The sequence below is a fragment of the Onychostoma macrolepis genome, chromosome 12, assembly GCF_012432095.1.
Source record: "Onychostoma macrolepis isolate SWU-2019 chromosome 12, ASM1243209v1, whole genome shotgun sequence".
NCBI classification, from domain to species: Eukaryota; Metazoa; Chordata; class Actinopteri; order Cypriniformes; family Cyprinidae; genus Onychostoma; species Onychostoma macrolepis.
In genome coordinates this window covers 11,849,543-11,876,046 of record NC_081166.1, presented here as the reverse complement: position 1 = coordinate 11,876,046, position 26,504 = coordinate 11,849,543, and the positions used below count along the sequence as shown (strand labels likewise).

Below are 26,504 nucleotides of genomic sequence, written 5' to 3'. Positions count from 1 at the left end.
CGTAACTACCAGCAGTGTGGGCAGATCAGTTCACTGAAAAAAGAAATTGGTGTAGGATTTACTTATTCACTCAGAAATTGCAGCAAATTAAAAAAGAAAAAAGTAAAAAATAAAAATAGATAAAAAAGACACGTAGCACATTTAATTAAATGTTTGTTTTTTTTAAGTAAAAAGATTGAAATAGTATTCCAATACGCCAATAATTCAACAACTTAAAAAAAAAAAAAAAAACGTGTACTGCAGTACAATATATTTGTATACTTTTATACTTTACAATATATCTTAATATGTTTAATGATTAAAACACTAAAAGTGTCTTATCATTGCTATTCTTCACTGTCTCCTCTATAGCTAATTTCTCTCATACTATGAATATATCATTCATGGAGGCCACATATTCTAAAATCATTAAATTATACATTGGGGTCCAAATTCCAAAAATTACAAATTCACAGTGTAAAGCATTTTTTCAATGACATAACCTCTCCCAAGATTCCACAGGAAAAAGGTTCAGTGTTGCTCTAGCTGTCTTAATGAGTTAACCAGCAAATAATGATCAAGATAATGTTCACCTCATGCATATACACCAATATATGTACATATACATCTCCAACCACCGTCTTTTATAACCGTGTTTAAGTTTCGCCTGTAGGGATTGTTGGACAGGCAGCTTGGACTATTTTAATGATGTCCTTACTACCTTTCTGGGATTTGAACGTGGTAGTTGCGTTGCTGTCTATGCATGGTCAGAAAGCTCTCAGATTTCATCAAAATTATCTTAATTTGTGTTCCGAAGATGAACAAAGGTCTTATGGGTTTGGAACGACATGAGGGTAAGTAATTAATGACAATTAATTTTCATTTTGGGTGAACTATTCCTTTAAAGGTCATTTGTGAAAAATGCTATAAAATTCACCAGCAATTATTTTATATGACTGCAGCACTTTTTACCAGTTTGTGTAAAGCCTGATGATCATGTTATACAGCTTGATTTGAGAATGATCCACAAAGCATCTTGTGCTTCAGTGGAAGCGCGAAGAACTTTTGATTAGTGACCTAGAAATAGTGCAGAATCTTAAATTACTGTTATGTAACTTTCCTTGTTTAAAACTGTATTTCAGGTTTAAATGAAAAACATCCCAGATTTTCAATGTGGTCTTGTAGACTTGTAGATAAAATAGTCTGCTAAACATAATTAAGCTTATTAAAATATCAAAATGACTCATTTTCAAACACCGCAGCCTATTAAACTAACCTGTAGTTTTTACTATACCAGTGTAGGAATTTCTTTAGCTAGTGCCATATATATATATCGAGTTAAAAAATGGGGTGTAGACATCCTTGTTTGCCCCGATTCCTTTCTCCTGCTCCTTACTGCCTCATCTCACATTAATGCAGAGACAGTGACATGGTCACAGACATACTATATAGGGCATTTAATTAGAGTAGAGCAGAGTGGACAAACATAGCGAGCGATAATATGGATATCTAGCACACAGCAGAGAATTGCACTGAGAAAGAGCATAAAGCAATAATTAAACTTACCACCTCTTGTGTCGAGCAACCCTAGTTCAATAGATCTAGGGTGCATTTCCCAAAAGCATCATTAGCCAACTACGGTTGCAAGTTCCATTGACCTCTATTGATAACAACGGAACTTATGACCATAGTTGCTATTGGGAAATGCACCCCACAAAGAGTAAGTCAAAATACATTTCAGATAAGTCTTTAATATGTGGTGCTCTACCATTTTAAGAGAAAGTGAGACACTCAGACATAAACATGAATCTGAGAGATTAATGATATGATTAATCTGTTTATCCTAAATATAACTACAGTAAGTAAACAACTTAGCCTGTCAGAAGAAAAGACACATTGAAAGTTGAGACATATTTTCATATTTTCATGTATACAGACTACCATTCATATTATTTGGGGTCAGTGCATTTCAAGTATTATGCATTAAAGTGACTGTAAAGACTTATTATATTGTTACAAAAAAATATATATTTCAATAATGTTCTTTCTATTATTAAAGAATCCTGAAAAGAAATGTACGGTAAGAGTTTATTTTAAGGTGTCATAATACAGTGTAATTACCTAATTAAGTACTTAGTAGTAGCTGTTGTACTTAAATGAAACAAAATGTACTTACCATGTAACTAAGTTATGGAACAGCCTGTAATTACAGTTTGTAATTATGTAGATGTAATAGGCAGCTACTGTTACACATATGTAACAGGCCCGAGTCTGTTACACAGCTATACACTTAAGTACAATCTTGATGCACTTAATTTTAAGTAGCTTAAGCCTGTGGTAATATTCTGTAATTTCAATGTAATTAGAAAGGTATTGCATGTATTTAAGCTGTGTACTGGTTGGTTAAATCAAACTAAGGTACGGCTGGATGAGGTGTACAGTATAGATACACATGAAGTACACTTAAGTACAATCTTGATACACTTTATTTTAAGTAGCTTAAGCCTGTGTAATATTCTGTAATTTTAATGTAATTAGAAAGGTATTACATGTATTTTAGCTGTGTACTGGTGGGTTAAATCAAACTAAGGTGCAGCTGGATAAGGTGTACAGTTACACATGAAGTACACTTAAGTGCAATCTTGAAACACTTTATTTTAAGTAGCTTATGTCTGTGTACTTACATTTATAATTAGATTGTATAAAGTCTGCAACACATATGTAATAATCTTTTGGTTACATTAGTAGCTGTGTAACAGACTCAGTCTGTTACATATGTGTAACAGCAGCTGCCTATTACATCTACATAATTACAAACTGTAATTACAGGCTGTTCCATAACTTAGTTACATGGTAAGTACATTTTGTTTCATTTAAGTACAACGCTACTACTAAGTACTTAACTAGGTAATTACTCTGTATTATGGACACCTTAAAATAAAGTGGTACCAAATGGACAATATTTTCCACTAAACTATTAAGCAACACAACAGTTTTAAACATTTAGAATATTCAGAAATGATTGTAATATGCTGATTTAATGCTCAAGAAACATGTGACACTGAAAACTAGAATATTCAGCTTTGCCATCACAGAAATAAATTATATTTTAATCTATATTAAAATAGAAAACTTGTTTTAAAATGGTAATACTTCACAATATTACTGTTTTTACTGTATGTTTGATCTAATAAATGCAACCTTAGTCAGCATAAGAGACTTTGAAAAATCAAATGGTGGAGACCCATCAATTATTATTTCACCAATAGTAACTCCACCAATTCTGGTAAAGGCCAAATGTTTTATTTAACTGTAATAGAGTTTCTTTGCAGTTTCCATTGTGAAAAATGGTGATCTATGAGTGTTCACCAGCTGAATACTGTGGCTGGACAGCACTCATTAAGAGCTGTGTCTCCTTCATGTATGAAAGAGCTTTATTTATAGCCCAGCTGACACGTGAGCCTAGCAGTACATAAACAAGTATGCTTGCTCTCTATAATTACCATGTCAGGCTCTCACATGAAAACTCACAAAGCCACTTATACACAAAAAACAAGATGCTCCTGATGCTGTTTAGATCACACGATTGTTAGGAAAGTAGATCGTCTCTATTAATCTTTAAACGTGATTGAGTAGCTTTTCATTAAAATAATCAGTGCTCAGAAATGACAGCAATTATTGAGCATGAAAACACTATATGCATGATATTTTGGTATCATATAAATTATCTACCAATATTAGAAATATTTAAATATATTAATATAGGTTGATGTTGGATGTGATGGAACAATATATATTGTGAAAAGCGCTATGCAAATAAACTTACAAAACTGCTGGTTCATTTCATGTGATTTTTGAGTACAACTAGATTGGGCTGCTGCCAGGCCTCTGGGGAGCTGCAGGTAGAAGATGCTCCAGATTGGATATCTTTAAAGCTTTTTGGTTCGGCTGTGCCCAAACATATGCATGTATATGCACCATCGATAGCTAGCCTCTGAAGAACAGCTGTTTTTGCAGAAGGCGAGAGGGAGCGCCTCCAGGGTTCTGCGTTCAGTGTGGCTCACTGCCTAGTAACGGGCTAAACGTGGGGAACTAATGCACACAGCTCTTAAAGCTCGTAGGAGTAAAAATACATGAGATCCTGCACATCAAAGCACACAGCGTCTATTGATGCCAGTAGTGAGGTAGAAGATGATGTAGTCTTGTAGCCTTCAAGAGCAGACCTCTTTAAATTGAAAAGACTGTTTGATACCAAGTGACTAATAAACCCCTCAAATGACTTAGTCACCAAGTCGCATTTATATATTTCTATATATATTCTGGCAATTACCTGAAACACATAATACTCTTTGTATGTTTCTGAATGGTTATTCATATATTGCTCACTAACTTTATCCCATCCGGTGGTCATTTTTCAGAAGCATTTTTTTTCACTGTTACCATACACTGTCATTCAAAAGTTTGTGGTTTGTAAGATTTTTAATGCTTTTGCTCACCAAATACAGTAATAACGGTGATATTGTGATTTTATTACATTTTAAACTAACTTTTGAATGTAATTTATTCCTGTGATGACAAAGCTGAATTTTCAGCAGTCATTAATCCGGTCTTCAGTGTCACATGATCCTTCAGAAATCTGATTTGGTGGTCAAGAAACATTTCTAATTATCATCAATTGTGGTAACATTTGTGTTGCTTTTGAAAATGTTTTTAAATTTTTTTTAGGATTATTTGATAAATAGAAAGAACAGCCTTTATTTGAAATATAAATCTTGTGTCGGCGCCGATAGCCTCGTGGGCAGCACGTAGACAAGTAGCGCCGTTGCACTTCGGGCGTCCCGTGTTCGAGTCCTGGCTCGCGGACCGATCCCGTCCCCCCTCACTCTCTCCAACTTCGTTTCCTGTCTACCTACTGTCCTATCAAATAAAAGGCAAAAACAAAGAAATATAAATCTTGTGTAACATTATTATGTCTATTATGTCAATTTAATGCATCCTTGCTAAATAAAAGCAATATTTTTTTGCAAAGAAAAGAGAAAAACGTTCCCTGAACTTTTGAATAATAGTGTACATTTAATTTAATTTGATATTTTATTTTATTATAATTTTTTTACCTTTATTTTTATAGGAAAGTAAAGTATAGACAGGAAAGTATGTAAGAGGGTAACAGGCCAGGAACTTGAACTTGAACCACTCCTTGAAATGCAAAAAATGCCCTTTACTATACATTGTATCATGATTTATATACCCAATTATAAAGCCTTTCTCGATTCTTTTACACTCTAAAAATGATTTTTGGAAAATATTATTGGAGTACATTGTAGAAGAAAACACTCTTTTTTACTTCAAAACTTCATGTTTAATTCAATGTGTTACTTGCCGTTTCATTGTAATTATTTGTAATTAATTTAATAGCAATTTCTAAGTGAAAAAGGAAATCCTACACCATTTTTTCCAGATTAGAATTGCTGGAGATTTTTCACAAACATCTGTTTTAAAATTGTTTACCAACTGTTTTCTGTACAAATTTAATTGTGCTGAATTTGGTGAATGATGTGCAATCTGTAGACCTCATTTGCATATTTGTGCTGAAAAGAATGACAATGACTTCATTTAAATACTCACAGTTTTAAACCAGTCCAGATAGTGCCTTGTTAAACCAGATTGCAGGCTGTTAGTAAATATGACGTTTTTTTTTCTCCAAAAATGGCGCAATGTTTATTATACCCATTCTATGTAATGGCAGTTTGTGCTTGTGATGACCCCTGTGCCACTTTTTTGCACATTTGTGTGTACAGTTCCCCATGATAAGCGAGTTTGGAGATGACAGGAACTCCTACTGCTCCTTTGAGCCCAAAGACACAGCGCTGCTCCAGTCAGAGAATGGCAGTCTGCAACAGAGAGTCAACATGCTGACCCTCGAGGTGAGAGGACACACACCTAAATACACCCAACCACCTCTTTCTGGACTGTATTTCATCTGATGTTCTGCTAATTTCAAACAACCGCTTGTTATATTATGACTTGGCTATATTGTGTTGTAAATCTGGATTACACGTCACAAAATGGAAAGATTAGAGAGGTAATACGATTAGCAGGGTAATGAAGGACAACTTCAGATGCCCAGTCATTCATGACAAAAGGCCTTACGTAATCTAGACCAAGAACGAGCGTTCGTTTTTGCGTGTCTGAAGCCCGCTCTCAATCGTCTCTCCCGACTGGCTGTGATGTGGAGTGTAAATGGGAAGATCATACTCTCTCTCTGCATCTCTCGGCTCATTGCCTGGCGAAGCGTCTCATTAATTAATGATGCTTGCTATGTGTTTCCATAGACACCCAGCAGCCTTCCCTCCTTCGAAGAGCCAGATTTCTCTTTGTCATCTGTTCTTCTCTCTCTCCCACACCTCCCTCGCTTTTGCTGACGTTTGGTACTTTGTGTGTACGTTCCTTATTATTCCCCACCCTCCTCATTTGACTTCCTTCTTGATTTGTGTCTTCTTGTGTTTTATCCTTCACTTTTTTTCCAACACCCAGAGCTTTGCAGTCATGAGCTATTGCTGAGATCTAATGCAGCGCTATTGAAAGTAAATACCCTGTTCAGTCATATTTTCTGAAAATAAGCTACTATTATCTGTGAAGCCAAAGGATGCTGCATAGAGGTGTGTTATATTATAATTGAAGTAGATGCTTATGTGTGTCTGTATTAAAATGAAAGTGCAGGGAAGAACATTTGACTTTATTATTTTTATTTTTATATATCAGGCAGAACACTCTGTGTCTATAAATGTTTTATTCTCTCTCAAACCATGTCGGTTTCCAGAGACAAGCAATATGTCAAAGAATGAAACTTGTATGCAACTTGACAGTTGACAGAACAGTCACTTGCCCTTTCACCACTCAACTATTACATTTCGTTGATCTTGTAACATCCTTTTTTTTTTTTTTTGCCTTGTAAACATAAATGTTTGGTTTTCTGTTGCTGATTCGTAACCAGCTTAGTTATCTGAGGTTTTGTTAAAATTAAGAATAATATGAATGTGATAAACTATAAACCAATCAGTAATCATTTACCACTGTTTGTCAGCAAAAGTGTGATAATGAAATAATAGAATAGGATTATAGCTATAATTTTCAGATTGTAACATATTTTCTGTATTTTTTGTAAAGAAAACATAGCATATAATGTCAATAATAAAATAAAATAACATTTATACAAACTCAAACAGCTATAATTTTCAGCTTGTTGCAAATTTTCTGTTTATAAAGAAAAACATTTTATTAAAAAATGTCTTATTTCTTTTCTCATGTTATTTTTCATTCATGTATAAATATCTGAAAATCATTTATAGTAAATGTAAAATTAATTTTTAAATAAATAAATATATATATATTTTTAGTTTAAAAATGGATCTCTCAGAAAAGGAGTTTCATGTGGTGAACAAACAAGTTAATAAAGGAATAAGATTTAGGTCATGTGTCTAGAACCAGAACTGATATTATTGGCCTACTAGGGACATATAAAATCCATAATGGTAACAAACATTCCAGTAAAAAGAAATGTGACAAGAAATAATAACTGACAAAATGAGAATGATTTTAATATATTTTTATCATACACCTGCCTTATACCAAATGTTACAACAGCTTGTCATTATACAGCTCGAGGACATCCCAACTGTCATTGTAATTCAAGAGCGTATACACACTAATGCAAAATATAAAAATGCAAAAAGCGTCTGTCAGAATTAAAGATTTTGTGTATATAAAATTCATTAAGCCAAAGGAAAGTCCTTGTAATGATAGGAGTGTTTGTGTTCTTCAGCTTCAGAAGAGCAAAGAGCGAGAAGAGCAGCTTGAAGATGTCATTCAGGCCTATGAGAAAATCCACATGGAGAAGTCCAGTGTTCAGCGAGACCTCGACAAGATGGTGAGAACTCTCCTAAAACATTAATTCCACCACATCCATGCTAAGTTTGGCTGCCGAGCGGATGGGCAGTTGCGATAATTAGCCTCTCCATGTGCTTCAGGCTTTAATCCAACCAGGTGTCCATTTGATTAATCTTGTACTCTCGTACGTCCTAACGGGGCTGTGTGAATGTAACTGGGCTCTTATATTACCCAGCCAAGCCCTCATATAAGTGGATGATGCTGGATATCTGTAATCATATATGTGCATTTGCATCCTCAGTTTTAAACATGGGTCTCAAATGGCTTCGAATGGATTTGGCTGGGACCAAAAGATTGAGTTTTTGAAAATTGCATGATGCAAGCGTTTGAGCATCTGTGCCATTCGCCTCTCTGAAACACTCAGCCAGCTATCAGCTGTTACATCTACATGTTCTCATCTTTTATTGCTGACAAAAAGTCCTCATGGACGCGAATGCCGGAAGAATCTGCATGGTGAAGTAATGGCTTCTTTGCCCTTGTATATCTTTTGATCAGTCCCTCATCGCCTGCCTTAGTCTCTGTACTTTCTCTTGGTGTTTCATTTTTAATCTTTTATAATCTTTTACTTTTGTGCCCATCTCTTTCCCTTTCCCTCTCTTCTTGTCTCTTTCTTCTCTCGCTCTTTTCCGGGCTCAGACGTCTCTGGTGGAGAAACACGTTGAGCGGATCCACAGTTTAGAGGCGGCTCTGAGGCAGAGGGAGAGCTCACTACACAAACTCAACACACAGCTACACAATAAAGACATGCAGTATCTGCAACTACACAGTCCTGACTCACATAGTAAGTCTAGTTTTGTCTGTATGCATGCAGGTGTTCATTTATAAATCACTCAGTGGCCTAGAACCTGTTGATGTGTGCCTAAAACCACAAACGCTGACTCATTCACTGCACAGTAATTGTCACGTAGGTCACTATACAAGGACAGAGTGAAACAAAAGTGAGTGCATTCAGACAATATTGCACTTTGTAAGATCTTACAGTTGTTTTACGTCCTGAACGACAAGAAAACTATCTGGAGTCTGTTCAGACCGAGATGAAACAAACAATCAAACGTATCACATATGGATATGATTTGGATTGGGTTTGTACACATAAGTTTCCATTTTTCTGTTCAGCCTAATTGAAAAAAATAAATAATTTTGAGTTGAATACAACAACCTATTTAAAAATGTAAAACTTTTAATTTATCCTCTAATTAAATACCAACTCTCACTCTCACAGATTGCATGCAAACTGATCGGCAAGCTGCAACTTGACTGTTCACACTATACTGTTCATGTGAAGTAAACACATGGGACACATCAGAAATTTATCCGACCATCCGATTGTCGGTTGGGTGATGTTACACTGCACTACAAACGGTGCACAACAAAGCTGAAATTTGGCCCAATGTAAAAAAAAAAAAGGTTGTATGACTTAGAAATCGACTCAAAATCAAACAAAAAATCTTTTTCTTTGGATGTAGCTTATCAGTGTAAAGCATTTTGAATAGTATAGTATAGATCAATATAAAAATATATCATGTTGTTTATTAGCATACAACCCCATTCATTATTCGTTATTTTATGTTCCTCCTTCATTTGTATTCCACTTCAACAACAGATTGTGTATTGGGGTCTTTGAAGTGTCCTTTTTCATTATATATGCATCACATTTTCTATCCAGTTTTCAATCTAGCCTAGTTTTGTTTTTTCAAAGAGCACCTCTCCTATGAAGGACTTCAAACAGGGCCAATCATCGGTCCTCTTGTCCTTTTGGTCCTCTTTGTTTTTTCCCCTGATGACAGTGTTGTGTTGCATCTCTCTCATTTTACCCCATTTCCCATTTCCTTTCTCTCTTTCCGTTCACTGTCTCTGAGGCTCAGAAAAGACTCACCACAAAGAGACTATGTAACTAAATGGAAAGCATATTTGCGAGAAGAAGGTCACACCTTTTCTCCTGTGACCCTTTCCAGGATCTAAAACGTTTCAATGGCACTCAACAGAAGTCAAATAATCCCAGAGAACTCCAGCAAATTATGTATTTATGTAAATTACGCAACAGAGATGTTCTGTAACCCTGTCAGAAAATAATACAAGAATGATGTCAATTTTGTGTGCGCTCATGAATACAAATATTACATGCAAATATGAAAAAAAAAATAAGAATAAAAATCATTTCACTGCGGTTTGGTGCGAGATGTAGGCGTGCAGGGGTGTGTGTTTTCAGCTTGCTTATTGCTGAACTGTCACAATAGCTGCTGGCTCAAGGACGGCTTTTCTATGAGGTGCTGAATCACCATGCCCACGCCGGGGGTGAGGAGCAGGACGCTCTGACAGGAAAGAGTTCAGTCTTACATTCTTCATCTTCAAGGTTTTAAAGCTACATGGAGTAAAGGACGTGTGTAGGGGGACTTTAGGTTGGATTTCAGCCATGTTAACAATGTTGGCCCTGAGGCGGCCACCAAACCTCCTGTCCAGAAATTTGTAAGTTGGCGTCTGTTCCCTTTGGCTGATGAAGGAGAGAATTTCCCATTACGTAACATAAATAAACACAAATGAGGTATTTGTTGAAATGCTGTCGGACAATTTGTCTGCAGCCTCATATGACAAGATGTTTAAGGAAACCTAACATTATAGTCAGTTTATTTGTCTCCACTTAAACTTTGAAAAGGTAGGGAGTTCATTTGAACCTTTTAATGTGCAATTCTGCTATCCTAGCTGGACGAACATTGATTTTTATTCATCGACTCAGTGTGTTTGACTTGTCTGGTCATAATAACAACCGTCCTATGTCTCTAGTGCTAGACTGCCCCATGACCCTACAGAGCTCCCGAAGTCTGGACACCCTCTCTGACCTCAAACTGCAGCGTCTGGAGGCGGAGCTAGAGGGGGCACGGCATGAGGCTCAGGGGGCGTGTCAGAGGGAGGAGGAGCTAAAAGGAGAATGTGAGAGGTTACGGGAAGAACTGAGAGAATTGCAAAGCAACCAGAGACAGAGGGTCAGTAACACACACACACAATGACTCAATGCTTAATGACTCAAATAGGAACTACACATTGTCAAAATTGATTTTTGCCTGAAGTCAGGTCTCTGATATATAATGTAACCGACAGTTTTGTCCCTGATTCAGAGGGGAAAAAAGTGATAAGTAATAAAACATTCAAAAATGTTTTCACTTTGATGGCACAGCAACTGAATTTTGCCTTTGAATTTTCCAGCAGTTTAGGCTTAGGCTTCAGATTTAAGATTTCAAGCTATGACTTAAAAGTTTAGGGTCTGTAAGAGTTAGTTAGTCAGTTAGCTAGCTTGAAATTAATGTTTGTTTGTTTTTGTGTTAAATTGCACAAAAATATTAAGAAGGCAAATTTTTTCAATACGAATGTTTCTTGAGCACCAAATCAGCACACTGTAAAAAGTGCTAAGTTGACTTAACTTAAAAAAATTGAGGAAACCTGTTGCCTTAAAATTATTAAGCAAATAATAATAAAAAAATAAATAAAAAGTTAAGTGAACTTGACAATTCACTTAACTTATTTTTTAAATTATCATTTACTTACAAATTTTAAGGCAACGGGTTTCCTCAATTTTTTTAAGTTAAGTCAACTTAGCACTTTTTACAGTGCATTTAAGAATGATTTCTGAAGGATCATGTGACACTGAAGACTGAAGTAATGGCTGCTGAAAATTCAGCTTCGCCATCACAGGAATAAATTACAATTTAAAATACTTTTAAATAGTTATTTTAAATTGTAATCATTTCATAATATTAGTGTCTTGACTGAATTTTTGGTCAAATAAATGCAGCCTTGAGACCTATCAAAAACATTAAAATTCTGCAAACTTTTAAAAAGGTGTGTAGGTTCACATATAATTCTGATTGCATAGAAGTAATATACAGAAAGTATGAAGCCTGATATGTTGCTCTTTTTCACAGGATGTGAGTTCCACATGTGGACAGTGTGATGTGGAGTGGATAAAGAAAGTTGGAGATGAACAGTAAGTGTCTGTTTCATCGATTTAAAGCTTACAGCTGTGCATATTAACTTTTAAGTTATTGCTTTTGTTTATCTATTTGATTAAATTGTGCTGCTATATTATTTGCTGCAGTTGCATGGCTAGTTTCCTTTGGATTGGTAGGCCTTGGATATTTGCCAGTAGAGGGCAGTGTAGCTATTGGCAAGCCTCCAGATCACAGTCTCACAAGAAGTGGTCTAACGTATTCTCTCTCACAGAAGTGGTCTAAAGTGTTCTCTTAAACTGACGCTGAAGAGAATACAGGTGAACTGAAAGTAACCTGTGTTGAAGTGAAATGGGGATTATTGGAAAGGAAGGTCGCGAGTAATGCCTACGTCTCTTTTGCACCTCACAGTTTCACACTCTACTCCCCCTCTTTGTTTGAACTGCTGGTTCTTGTAAAAGTCGTGATTTAACAGAAAACGGCCAAAACCTTATATGCAGTTACTCAGACATTCTTATGCTGAAAGTTTTCAATGTTTTTGTCTTGTTTTCTGATGGAGGGGTTTATTGGGAAAAAACTATTTTCATTTTCATAGACACTGATTCTAAAGAAAAGGCAAAAGACAATCTGGGGTTTCAATAATCACCACAGTGTTCAGGTTTATTTTAACTGAAATTGGTATCCCTAATTGTTTCACATACTGTATGTGGATGTTATATTCTTTTTCTTAACTTAAACTTAAACTCAACTTAAAAGTGCACAGATTATATTGATTTTAATGGCAACTTTTTGGTGTTAACCAGGTACAATTATTAACAAGTATGTTGACCTAGTCAGCATCAGTGTCTTGATTTTAAATCATCATCGAGTCATCAACACTTGAGAAGTTGTATCGATACATGGCATTTCCATCAGTTAAAAATTTAGATGAAAAATTCTTGGATGGAAAACTAGCTGAAGCTTTGCCAGTTAAATTGATTTAGCAGTCTCTGTGTAAAAAGGTGTTGTCCCAACCCGAGAGTGTCACCTCAGAGTAAATACAGATATTCTCAATTATTGGATGTGTATACATGTATATATATATATATATATATATATATATATGTATATATATTTACATTTAGTCATTTTGCAGACGCTTTTATCCAAAGCGACTTACAATTGGGGAATACATAAAGCGATTCTTCTTAAAGAGGCAAACAGACACAGGAAGTGTTCGTAATACCAAGTTTCAGACATTGCTCCAAACAAGTACAAGCTAGAAAAGGAAGGAATAAATATTTTTAAGATGAAATCAAATAGTGTTGAAAGAGATGAGTTTTCAGCTGTCGCTTGAAGATTGTCAGGGAATCAGCATTCCGGATAGGGGTGGGAAGATCTGTAATCTGTTATAGTTACTGAGAAAAAATGTGTTATTAAATTACAGTTACTCATGAAAATGTTAATGATTACTAAGGGGGTTACATCTGATTTAATACATACAGATTTAATTGATTTCTTTCATAAATTGCATTGACTGCTCTAATATATGAGACATCAATGTTTCAGGAGTTCAGGACACAGAATAGGACACATGCTTATTCGATAACTGTTTTATTTTCTGTCTGTGTTTATTTTGAGATTAACTTTTTTTTCAAGCCATTGTTAGATGCCCGTTTTTCCTCATAGCTATGCAAAGATTTGATTTCAAAAACAGTATCATAACTACTAAATGATTTCTTGTTATTGTTTTAAATCAGTATTTAACCTCAGAATGATCTCAAAGTAAATCTGATTTTGTGGAAGCTGTGCTTTAAAATTACATTATTATAATCTTAATTCAAGGGGAAAAGGATTCTGAAAGTGATAGTAATCAGTGTTGAAGACTACTTTAAGGTTAGCCCTGCCTGCTTTATAATGTTTGAAAATGTGTAGCCTAGCAGTTGAAAACATTAGAAATCTGGAAAAGTAATCAAAAAGTAATCAGTTACATTACTTTAATGAAGTAATTGAAATAGTTACTATATTTTAGATAGGGTTACTTGTAATCTGTAACCAGTGTTGGGTAAGTTACTTTCAAAAAGTAATTAATTACAGTTACTAATTACATCATCAATATTGTATTTAAATTACTTTACTGATTACTCTGTCTGAAAAGTAACTTAGTTACTCAATAAGTAACTTAATTATTCAAATCGCTAATTAGGCTACATCTTAAAATCCCTATAAACCTTAATAGAAATTATTACTGTTTATTCTTTCAATTTGAGTCAAACATAGACTAGTTTAGCCTTTTAGCTTTAACACAACTTTAATACTTAAACATTTTTATAAAAAATGTTAACCTTCTTTGGTTAACAAATATAAATACTCTGCAAAATATCTGAATAACAAAAAAGCTTAAAAGTTAAACAATACATTTCAGTTTGGTAAGATGTTCATGAAAAGCCCAACTAGTAAAATCCATACAGGTTTATGTAAAAATAACACATTAACTAATGTAGGTAAGAATAAATTACAGAAATGATATTCTTTTTTTTTTCATTAAGTTAATTTAGAAAAACGTTTGGAGTATTTTTGTTCGTTAAATATAAGTTTTATATAATGTATAACGACCAAGTGGCCAGCAGCATACAGTGAGCTGATCATAGCCTATTTTTGATCAATTTAGCCTTCTCAAATCATCTCGACTTGCCTAAAATAAAATCTATAGATATACTAAAACAGTTCAAGCATATAATAATGTTTAAACGTTAAACCTGCACTATAATAAGAATGTGTGCTAGCCTATATCCAAGTTTGTGTGGAAGCTAAAGTGCGCTCTGCAGGACATGGAGGCACCAGGGACATCACTTGCATTTTTTCAGTGGAAACAACTTAAAATAGCCTACGCCGTCATTTTTATTTATTTTTTTTCTGATAAAGGTAAGAGTAATACATCATTCGGAACTGTAAAGGGTCTACTTTTATTTGTGTGCACTCACAATATCAACAAAAGGTTGTGCTTTTATTAAACAAAGAAAACAAACATGATGCGTTTTCTGCCGTCTCGTCTTGAACAGGAGCGCTTCACAAAAACGAACCGAAGCTGAGCGAATACATGCCTCACAGACATGATAAATATATCTATAGAAAGACAACAAAGTTTTATTATAATCTTAATCATAATCAATAAAGATGCATTTCTCTCTAAAGGCGCGTCTAATGAGGAGACGGCGAGTCAGGATCAGCAACTTCATCCTTGCAACACGGACTCAGAAAACATAGTTTATTAAATAATTCAAATATGTCCTTACTATTTCCCGCGGACACATTCATGGTCATGTTTGCTGGGGCTTTGCGGCAAGCTTCAGCCTATTGCGTGCATTTGAACGCAGAACTCTTCAGCTGCGCTGAAGTCACTTGCTCTCGCTGCTGCTGCTGCGGGACGCTAAACACCGTCGAGCCGCTCTCAGTCGCGGCAGCACGGTCTCAGCTAATACGGGACGCTTGGCAACCCTACTTATATGTATCTGAGTATTTAAGGTTTCTCTGTGAATCAGGGAAATCTGAAAGTGAACGAACCGTCGGCGCGCCGCTGCATTCAATTTTATCTTTAGATGGTAAATTTAGATTTCAAATTCAATATTGATTTTAGAACTGTTGAAATTATTTAGTGTATGTAACGCAAGTACTTTATAAGTAACTGTAATTAAATTACCTAAAAATGAACAGTAATCCCTTACTTTACTTTTTCAGTTGATAAGTAATTTAATTACAGTAACGCGTTACTTAGTAACGCATTACACCCAACACTGTCTGTAACCTATTACATTTCCAAAATAACCTTCCCAACACTGTTAGTAAGTAATAGAGCTTAGTCGAATATGGTAATTCACTATTAGCTAAATAGTAAAAATCTATTTTTTCATACCTCTCTTAGAACAAAGAACTACTGTATACTGGTCCGTGATTATTATGAATAATGTATAATGTATAATTAATTCTAAAGTTAAGGTCATGGTAACTAACTTGTAATGACTCAAATATTACCAAAGTCTTCATAAGGAATTACTAATTGTGAATAACATGATAACTCTCTAGTATACTAAAAATCATTGTAAGCAATTGGGGGATTTGTAAGGTTCCGGATAATAATTAATTTTGCTAGATTTGGTAACACTTGAGTCATTACTAGTGGGTTACCATGATCTTCACTTTAGAATACAGATCCAAAGAATTAGTAATTCCTTTAGAAGGATGTAGTAACACTTGAGTCATGCCATCTAAAGCCTTACATATACCTCAAAAACGTACAATGACATCAGTCAATATTAGGAAGTTAGCATGCTTTTCACTTTAGAATACTGATCCAAGTAATTAGTATTTCCTTTAGAAGGATCTGGTAATACTTGAGTCATTACTACTGGATTATCATGATCTTCACTTTAGAATTAATTATACATTATGCATAATTCACATTAATTATAATGTATATAGTAGTTCTCCGGGATATATGAAAAAAATAGTAGTTACTGATTAGCTAATAGTAAACTACCACTTTCAACTGAGCGCTATTACTTACTAAATAATTAATCAGAGTTTCTTGTTAATAGTTATTAGAATGTTAATAGTGCATTAGTCATTTGTTCTTATGTAGTTATTTATTGATGGAACAGTATTCTAAAGTGTTAATACGCAAACATACTGATTTGAAGGGTTGAAAAGGATGTTTTGCAATTATTTTTATAATAATGCTCTCTGGCAAAAGGTACTTATTTGTTTCTGATTGCATAGTATTTATTGTCTGCAGCGTGGGCTGTGCCGATTAAGTTATTTGGCTGCTTTAGATTGAAGTTTTGCTGAAAAAATAGAAGATAAATTCATATAGCCAACATTTGTTTGCATAAAGAAGATGAATATTATATATACTAGTTTCAGTACAAAGGTCAGACATCGCTCAAGCAGCCCACATACACTCCTACGCTAGAGCATCATCAGTATTCAGATAAAAATCACACAAATACACACACACACACACACACACACACACACACACACACACACCCTCCCACTCATTTTTTTTATTTTTTTATTTTTTTACATTTTCTTATTTTTGTGATCAATAGTTCTGCAGATGCTCAACAAAAGCATTTTTTCATACTTCAAGAGCTGATTTTACCTTTCAGTGTACACACACTCATATGTATGAGTTTGTCTATATAGATGTATAATACTATATAGATAGATGCAGGCAACACTACTCTTACATTTACATTTATGCATTTAGCAGACGCTTTTATCCAAAGCGACTTACATTGCATTCAAGTTACAGTTTTTACATTTTATCAGCTCTTGCTTTCCCTGGGAATCGAACCCATGATCTTGGCGTTGCTAGCGCCATGCTCTACTAACTCTTGTTTCATTTAATTTATGTTCTTTAACATTAACATTCAGAGAACGTTTCAGTGAACAGTCCAAAAGGTGATGCATTCATAGGCCATTTCCTAAGATTCATACTGTGCATGCAAGTGTGTGTGTGTGAGCTGGCATGTGAGGAGGTGAGAAAAAAAGTGTCACACATCATCTAAATCTGCTGTAAATACCTCTTTGATAGAAAGTGTCTATCAAATGAGGATGACACTTGGACAGATGAGTTGTTGCACATGCGTCGATAATGATGGAGGAGAAAGACAACTCATTACCACTGAATACCATGGCTGCTTTAGCCTGACTGTGGATGCTCAGGAGCCCAGCGGGCCAAATAAAGGACACAATGTGCACAATGGTAAGAATATCCAATACTATGGCTTATTGGCCTGCAACAGAAGACAACTTAGCGTATCACTGGTTAACACTGCTTGGCCTATGGTTTCTTTTGATCTGTGGTCTACGAATACAAACTAAGGCTAAAGTTCCAGTACTTTGTCTATAATGATGTTAGTTTGTTCTTTGGTATTAAGTATAGTCTCAATATAAACAGATATAAGGCAAGATTATGCAACTGTGCTACTGGTTCTCTCTTACTCAGCTAATGCAGATTTCTTTGGGCCATAATGGTAATTTGCGTGTGTGTGTGGGACTGAGAAAGAGACAGAGAGCTAAGTCCTCCACTAACTGAGAGAGAAAATTGACGAGATGTGACATTGCACCAGACCGCTTTGGTGGCAGATGACTCATTTCACTCATCTTGTTAAAATGCAGTGAACTTCTTCATTAGTTTTGGCTCCTTCTTGTGTTCATGACCCTCTTCATGCTTTTATTTTATTTATTTTTTTTTATATTTAGTCATTATTGCCATTTGCAATTAATCATGTGCAGTATACATATTAGTGACATTACATAGTCAAAATGGTAGTTGACCTTAAACACTTTTGAATTTATTTATATATTTCTTTTTTGTAGGGAGCTGTTTTACATTTACTATAAAAATATTTTAAAAATGACATCCATAATGGTGTTGACTTGAAATTAATTTAACAGCATGATGTTTATGCTATATATACTTATCTGTGGTTGTCAAATTCATGCGAATGTATGCATCTTAAAAAAGTGATCGGTCACGCGAGCCTGCTGAAGTGTAAAACTGAAATGTCTCTCCTGATATATCTAACACCATCTCAAAAACTATGAGTCTTTTTATAATAAAGCACCAACGATTTTTGTGAATTTGCTCTATGTATAATCAGATAAAGGCCATCTGATGACATAGTTTCTGTTTCTTTGCATCTAAGTAAGCTGCCATGTTTTACCATAAAACTTACTTTTTGATGGTTATCATAAATGTGTCAAGACTTATTTGATTGTTGTGCATTTGAATTCTGTATCTTTTGAGTAAGCTAGATAAAACCAAGACACAATCTGATCTTTTTTCTTTTTTTTTTGCTAAAAATTAATGAATATCAATAGAAGGAAGGTTGTGAGGTTAAGTGAGAGATAATGTGCAGTCATTCATTCATTATTGCAATATAAATCACACTGGTTTATTGTATTATTGATAATGAAAGACTGATTGCTTAACTCATGACTAACTACCAGATATACATAAATAAATACATGCAAGTTAATATTGATTATGTGTTAAAGTTACTGTATTATGTGTGAAGAAAGAGACAGCAGAGTGCTGCGAAAGACTTGCAGAGCTATGTAGGAAATCACTTGCCAATTTTTGTGATGACTGAGGCTTTTTAGAAATTTGGTTGCCATGGTGAGTGACTGCAGAGTCAGATGATTTGAAACTACACTGTTTTCCTCTCTGTGCTAGTCATGCGTTATGTTCTCACTGGTGGAGCGACACATATCGCAGTTAAATAGTGTTACCAACTGTGTCATAAACATAATTGTCAACCATTGTTACAGTACATGCTTCATATTATTGCTTTTAAATGTCACACAGTTAAGTACTAAGGAAATAGTGCTGATATTTTATTGTCATTGTCAGTTATACAGTAATGTGTTAACATGCCAAGTGCTGTACTGATGAAGTGCAGTTCCATCTTAGCTGATTAGCAGGCGGTATAGCATGATGTTAATTACACCTGGCACCTAGTTTTTTTTTTTTTTTTTAAATCTGTGTGCCAACAGAAATTTTACATATAAAGAGTGAAACTAATTTAAGTACTCACAATGCAATGCTATTGGTTAAACTTGACTACAGGTGGTTATGAGACAAAAACGGTTTAGTTAATTCCCTGTCTCTCTCTTTCTCACTCCCTTCTCATTCTCTCGCTTTCTCTTGCTCTCTCTACAGAGTAAATCTGGCTTTGGCCTATACTGAGCTAACAGAGGAGTTGGGCAAGCTACAGGCTCAGACCTCGAAACAGACAGAGATATTGCGAAAAGCCTCACAGGAGCCGGCAAGCCCAGGTAGGAGGACAAGGATCTCAATTTGTCATCAATATTATACATTCAGTTAGAGACATATATGTATATTTGAACAACTATAATTACACTTTAGAGAGTCATGAACATACACTATATATCTAAAAGAATGTAGACATCTTCTAGTTACGCGTTTGTATAGTCGAAAGAGCTCAGTGACTTTATTTAATGTGGCTTTGTCACAGGATTCTATAGTCTGCTATAGAACAAATTAACTGGCTTAATTAGGTACAAGCTCCAAAAACGCTATGAAGCCCATTTCAAAAGGCTGGAAAAAGGAAATCACTATTTAATTTCACTAAATAGTATTACTTTATATTCTAATGCCTTAACTGTTGGACCCACGACACTCAATGAAATCCTTTGGGATGAGTTGGAACGTCCACTGCCAACGCCTGACCATTACTGATGCTCATACTTTTTGCCTTGTAGTGTAATGAAGACCTAGTTTAGGTAATAATCATACTTTCAAACTTTAATAAACCTCTTTTGTAATAAAGCCAATTTGTCAAACTCATCAAAATTCAGCACAGTGGGTGGGTAAATAGGCACTTTTTTAAGCACTGCATGCATGTTTGCTGTCTGGTTATATTCCGCAAGGAATGTTTTTGCTGACATGTTCTGATCGCCTCTCACGTCGAGTGCCTCTTAAGAGTTTGAGAACATAAACAACTACCTCCTTATCTTTTTAGCACCTCTGCTCTCAACCACAAAACCCATTTGATATAGGAAACCAGACCAAAAAGCAGAAGCGGAGATGGAGGAGGGGGGGAAAAAACCCTACTGATTCATAGATAGAAGGACTGATTTCTCTAAATAGCTGATTGCAATCTCACGATTGCAGGAAGCTCAATGTATGCACGTTAGACTTATTATTGAGAGACAGATGCATCTTCTGTACAGCATCTTGTGTACCCGTTGCTAGTCAGAAAGTGGTGTAGAAGTAGCCTACCACAGGTGCTGGGGTGAATGCACAGGAAAACAATACGAAAGAGGATATCTAAAAGAGGAAATGTGAGGGGAAAGAGGAAGTCATTACAGACGTCTATCTGTCCATTAGGGACTGTGCTCTTTACACCGCCTTTTAAGATATCCTTCCGGTAATAAAATAAACCATGCTACAATTAATTAAATAAAATATTCAAACTTCAAATTATATATGTAAATTTAACATAAACTACATGTCATTACCCAATGCCCATGTTTTACGTAGAGCATATTCACTGACTAACTCATAACTTAGTTCACTTGCATGTGATTTTGTGCAGATGTAAGTTGTAATATGTTGTGTGTATGTATATATCAATGCATGTTAATATCTTGTGGTGGCATTATTTTTAATCAACAGTATTTTAAATTAAATTGTTTAAATATCGTCATGATGCATTTTTGTCTTGTCTTTGTTACTGTCGATGAAAAAAATTATTGTTAAATTTACGATGCACGGAGCCCCATAAATATATTTATTGAATTTGTTCATTCTAATTCTTACTTCCTGGCCACAATTTAAATAAAACCATTTAAATGAAATGAAAATTCTGACTTTGTAAAAGTAAGGCTTCATAATGATGGAACAGGTTTTTCTTCCTTGTTGTGACATACTGTACATCCAAGTCTAACAGATTGATTATAAAGAAAAATGTGTATTTATTGTTTGCTGATTGGATTTTGAGATGTGGAGGAGGCAAAAATGACAGGCAGATGAATGTGAGTTTGTAGGGGCAGAGTTTCAGCGCACTAAATGAGGAAAAAGCCAAAGCATACATCACCAGAGAGAAGTCTGCCATCTGATCAGTAGTTTGAGTTATGGTATATGATTAATATATGAAGCTGACTTTAAAGAGCGATATCATCAGTAATTGTGTTGACAAGATTAACGCTGATCTCAAGCATTTATTCAGTGTGTTTGTTTAAACATGTATCTTGTCTAATATTCATTCTGCTGATTTTTTTCCCAGTTTTAAAATTTCCTGTGTTTATTTTCTAGTTCAGCGCCACTCTCCTGTCCCTCACCAGAGGCATTCTCCTGTTCCGCAGCGCCATTCCCCAATCCAACAGCGCCATTCTCCTATACAACAGCGCCATTCGCCTGTTCCCCAGCGGCGCTCACCAGTGCTGCAGCGTCTCTCTCCAGACATGCATCGTCGCTCGCCTCTGCCTGAGCTCAGCGACGGCCCCGCATCTTATTCCTGCAGGCCCACTTCCCACCACTTGAGGGCCAGTTTCCAGGGAAGACGCAGTTACTCTGAAGTAGCCGATCCATCGGCTTATCAACGGCCCCCACGGTTCACTCTGGACCCGGTGTCCACTTTGCCAAAACCTCGACCATATGTCGACAGCTACCACAAGCAGCAGCAGCAACAGCAGCAGCAGCAACAACAACAGCAACATGGAGGAGGCCAGCACATGTTAGTTCAAAGACAGGGCTCTCAGTCCGGGGTTGGAGGCGATGGGGGTTTGGCTGAATCTCCACGGCTGTCCAGGGAGCTGTCTTTCCACCACTCGGATATGTCCCACTTGCATTTCGAGCCTCAGCCAAGCCCAGCACCTCTGCATCCATCCCCACAGCCTCCACAGTCCTCAGAGGATGAGGAGGAGTGGTCCTGCCCTCATCCCATCAGTCCTCCGCGAACACTGGGAGTGTCGAGCCCCTCATCAAGCTCCAGAGGCCCCGCCTCTTGTTCCGCTTTCCCCATTCCTTCCCGTCCCAACACCCTAAGCTGTCACCCACCTGGATACCTGCACGCAGAGCATGCCCAGTCTTGGCCGTCCATCAATGTGAGTAGAAAATCACATTCAGTGGCCAGAATAACCTACCTAGGCTCATTGGAAATGTGCCTGTGATGACATTTCTGCAAAATGTTACGTTGCTTCTGGCTTGTTTCGTGACACTTTCAAAGTGAAATGTATAGTAAGTGGCGCTAAAAGCATGTTCAGTTTTATCCAAAACAGATGAACATAAATCTGACTCGTACCCCAAGCACGCCATATTGAAAGTGCAATGCTGTACCAGGTGAGCTACCAAGCAAGTTTACTACATCAAAAAAGCCATGTGATGCTAATGTCAAAATATATCAATTTATAAATCATGCATTATAGTGTTTTGAGGTCTTAATATAGTGTTGTGCATAGAACCATGGAACAAAATTCTAGATAATAAAGACAAAAAAGTATTTATTAATTAAAAATCATAAAAAGAAAAGGAGTAAAAGTTGTTTGTGTTTTACCGCCACTAGTATTCATTTGAGCTAGAAAATGCGGTGGACTGTATAAATAGATATGTTTTTGGCGTTTTGCAAAAGTGTAGGTAGAGGCACATTTTTCCAATGAACCTATGTTGGGAATATACAGTAACAAAGGTGAAGTGTGTAATTTCTACACCATTTGTGTCACCAAACGGAATTAAAAAGTAATGTTTTCAGACTGGATTCCTTGTGCAGCATTCAGAATTAAATTGAGAATGTTTTTAACTAAAAAAGAAAGGTTTGCTAAGTCATGACAAAGCCATGTCTTAATATTTAAGAGGCTTAAAGTTTCAAATGTCCCCTAAATTTGTTTCCAAATTTACATATGCTTTTATTGTATTTAATATACATTTGTAGACCAGGGTGGAATAACAATTAATTAATTTAAAATCCACATCCTGTTTTCCCAATTCAACTTCCTGTAGAGTTTGGCCAATTAAATTTAAATGAGAACTAATGAATTGAAAGGGAGATTTCTAATGCACACCCGTGGTCTGCTATTGACTGTACAAACAGATAACCCTGTCCCTATACTCACTCCATTGGTTGAGCCACCACTGCTGTGTCTGGCTGCTCTAACAAACACAGAAATATTTTGAAAGCACCATGGAGACAGTGTTTACACAGAAATCCATATGGCTTACATATAGCTGTCTGACATATAGCGGTCTGTGCTAAACAAGCTGGAAAAGGAAAAGATTGTTTAAATTCAATAAAATACAGATTGTATTTGTTAGATTTTAAAACGTGGATTTTAAACATTATGGCTTTCAAACATATCACTTTGCCCTTTACAGCTGTGGATGGAGACAGAGGAGGAGGGTGACGTCAGGAGCTGCCCGCTGTGCCAGCTAATCTTCCCTGTTGGTTACCCTGATGATGCCTTGATCAAGCACATTGACTCGCACCTGGAGAACAGCAAGATCTGACACCCACAGCCACGCCACGACCTTCTGTTGTTCCACAGTTGCATTCATTCTTCGCTCCTGGTATTTTTAGCCGGGAGCCTTCAGACAGAATGTAGGCGATGCACCTGTGGCCAGTCTCCCAATTTGATAAGTAAAACGGAGATCTGTGATTACCTACAAAACTCAAATGTGTCATGAACGGCTTATATCTCTATATATCACTTCTTTTCAACACAAATTTCTTGAAAAATTTTAACTTTCTATTTTAAACACTGTTTATCAGCGATTACACACACTAAACCAAACTGACTGAACATATTGCAGTATTAAGGCTCTGATTTTAGCTTTTAACTACAGTTCCCATGATTAGTTGCATTATTTACACTTTAGTGTGGTCACAGAATGTGCTTTGTGGCCATTTTTTGAGTAGTTATGAGGGTGCTATACAGGATGAATATGAGGGAATGTTAGACATAATGGCCAATGGTTGCATCATTTGAATTTCAGCACTTTATATAAGCACTTAATATCCAGTTTACCTTTATCAATATTACTAACACTGAGGCAAAAAAGTAAAACCTTATAGATATAATTTATTTTTTAATACTCCAGGGTCTTGAATACCCTTAAATATATCTTAGTTTGGCAGGACTTCCCTTTAACAAAACTGAATTCTTTGTAATTATCTGTAAATTCACAATCGCATCTATTTTGTTTGTCTTCCGGGGTGTTTGGCTGTACAAAAAGGGAAGATTTTTTCTTAAAAATATTCTTAAAGAATTTCCTCTCATAATATACTACATAATGATTGCAGCTCTGTGCACACAGTTTAGCCAACCACTGTTACTGTTGTTTCTCAAGACAGTAATACTGTGATTTCCATATAGTACACTTAGACAGTGGATTGTTTTTGATGTAATTACTTAAGAAAAATTGCTTTAACAAAATATATTTGTTTGCCTGATCACATCACAGAGCGCAATCTGTTTTATCAGTTCAAACTTTTTTAATGTATTGTAAATGTATACCTGTATTTAAAGCCAATTATATGTATTAACCTATATAATATAGATATGCATTTTTCAAGCTTGGATAAGAGCAAATGGATTGCTGAAGATTAAAAGAAAACTACTGGAACTGCTAATTCAAGTTTTGTATGGCTGGGATCCAAACGATACAGCACCCATTTGAGTGTGTTTAATTAGTGTTTAATTATCTTACTATTCCCTATTCTTCCAGGTGTACCTTATGCTATGTTATGAAGTCTTCTTTCTCGCTACTTTCCCTGATTCTGCAGACTTTGTAGAAACGAGGGCACTGGATCTGCTACTAACCCAAATACAGTGGAACTAAAATGGGAAAGTAGCACAAAGAAGTCATCGCTGGTGCACATGTACAAAATTACGAAGCCAAATATAGCGAAGTGCAAAATAAGAAGCTGTATGCTGTCTGTCAAATAACTGGGTGGAGGTTTCATTCAATTGGTCATCTAATTTTATGTGGTAAAATTAAAATTGCGAAAATTCTGGAAAATACCATCCCAGATGTTGTAAATATATGAATCGTCTATGATGTCACCTTTCAATATACCATGAAATACAAGTGTGGATAAACTGAAATGCCATCAATACAACCAAAGACACAGCCTGCTTGTTTTTCATTTCTTTTCACATGATGACCAAGTACCACTTAAGAATATTACCTTGAAATATGGTGCGACTGAAACATGTGGAAGACCAGTTTTAATGAATAGTGTGCAGACGTGGAAAGATTGCAGCTAAAGTGTAAAGACAATCCATTTCTGCATAATCACCCACAAGTTTCCATATATAAATATATATATATTATATCTTGTCTTGCACCCTTGTCCACGAACATGCACAAGTAGAAGCAAAATAAAACTTCAGCCACTATTCACAAAGATTCGCTCAGGAGTTATTTAAAGAGCTATTGCTATTAACTTGCTCCTCAAGACAGTGTTTTTTTCTCTTGCAAAGGCAAATTAGCAAATTGAATGCTTTTCTGGATGCTCAAAGTATATGGTCTCTCTTTTGCCCTGTAGTTTGGTGTGTGATTTCTTTGTGATATTCTTAAATAACTCAGGGGATAAAGCTTTGTGAATATGGCTCCTTGACCATACACAACTAACCTCCACTGGGACAATGTGAGAACTCGCCAAATCTATTGAAGAGCCTAGAGGACGCTAATGGGGTAGAGATATTTTGTCATACCAACAAGGTATACTTTAAAGAAAGAAAAAAAGAAAATGAATGCATATTGTGTCAAAAAAAAATTCTGTAAATATTATTAAATAAACTGGAACATGCACTGATTTGGTGTCTATTTGTCTGATTTGGTGAATATTGCTAAAATTATCCACAAATTATGCTTTTCAAAAAGTGAGGTGCATAAGCATAGATCAATGAGGCTTACGATCAATAAGCACCAAGAAGAAATACAAAATGTGCTAAATGGAAAATAAGCTGATAAAAAGACTGAATCCAAGATGGTAATAATACAACAATGAGAGATTTAAAACAAAAGCTGGTCATTTTTGACCAGAAATACCAAATTATGTAAAGTAAAATTTTTAGCACAGCACAAGAGTTAAATACGACCACATTGAATTGATCATTTGTAGAACA

General features: G+C 35.6%; 1 protein-coding gene across 2 annotated transcripts in view; it reads left to right on the top strand.

Moving 5' to 3' along the window:
- tbkbp1 (TBK1 binding protein 1) overlaps positions 1-26,191 on the top strand; it is a 77,568-nt gene extending 51,377 nt beyond the window's left edge. The window contains exons 4-11 of one of the 2 annotated variants that reach the window (XR_009273601.1): positions 5,778-5,903; positions 7,802-7,906; positions 8,563-8,707; positions 10,708-10,907; positions 11,844-11,905; positions 19,576-19,691; positions 21,694-22,719; positions 23,749-23,885. Coding sequence is in view for 1 of the 2 variants with exons in the window: in XM_058792867.1 (XP_058648850.1) it covers positions 5,778-5,903; positions 7,802-7,906; positions 8,563-8,707; positions 10,708-10,907; positions 11,844-11,905; positions 19,576-19,691; positions 21,694-22,484; positions 23,749-23,880 (1,677 nt within the window). In the remaining variant the exon portion in view is untranslated. Of the gene's footprint in view, positions 1-5,777; positions 5,904-7,801; positions 7,907-8,562; positions 8,708-10,707; positions 10,908-11,843; positions 11,906-19,575; positions 19,692-21,693; positions 22,720-23,748 lie in introns of both variants that reach the window. The other variant, XM_058792867.1, reaches the window with a different exon arrangement.
- Positions 26,192-26,504: the final 313 nt, after the last annotated feature.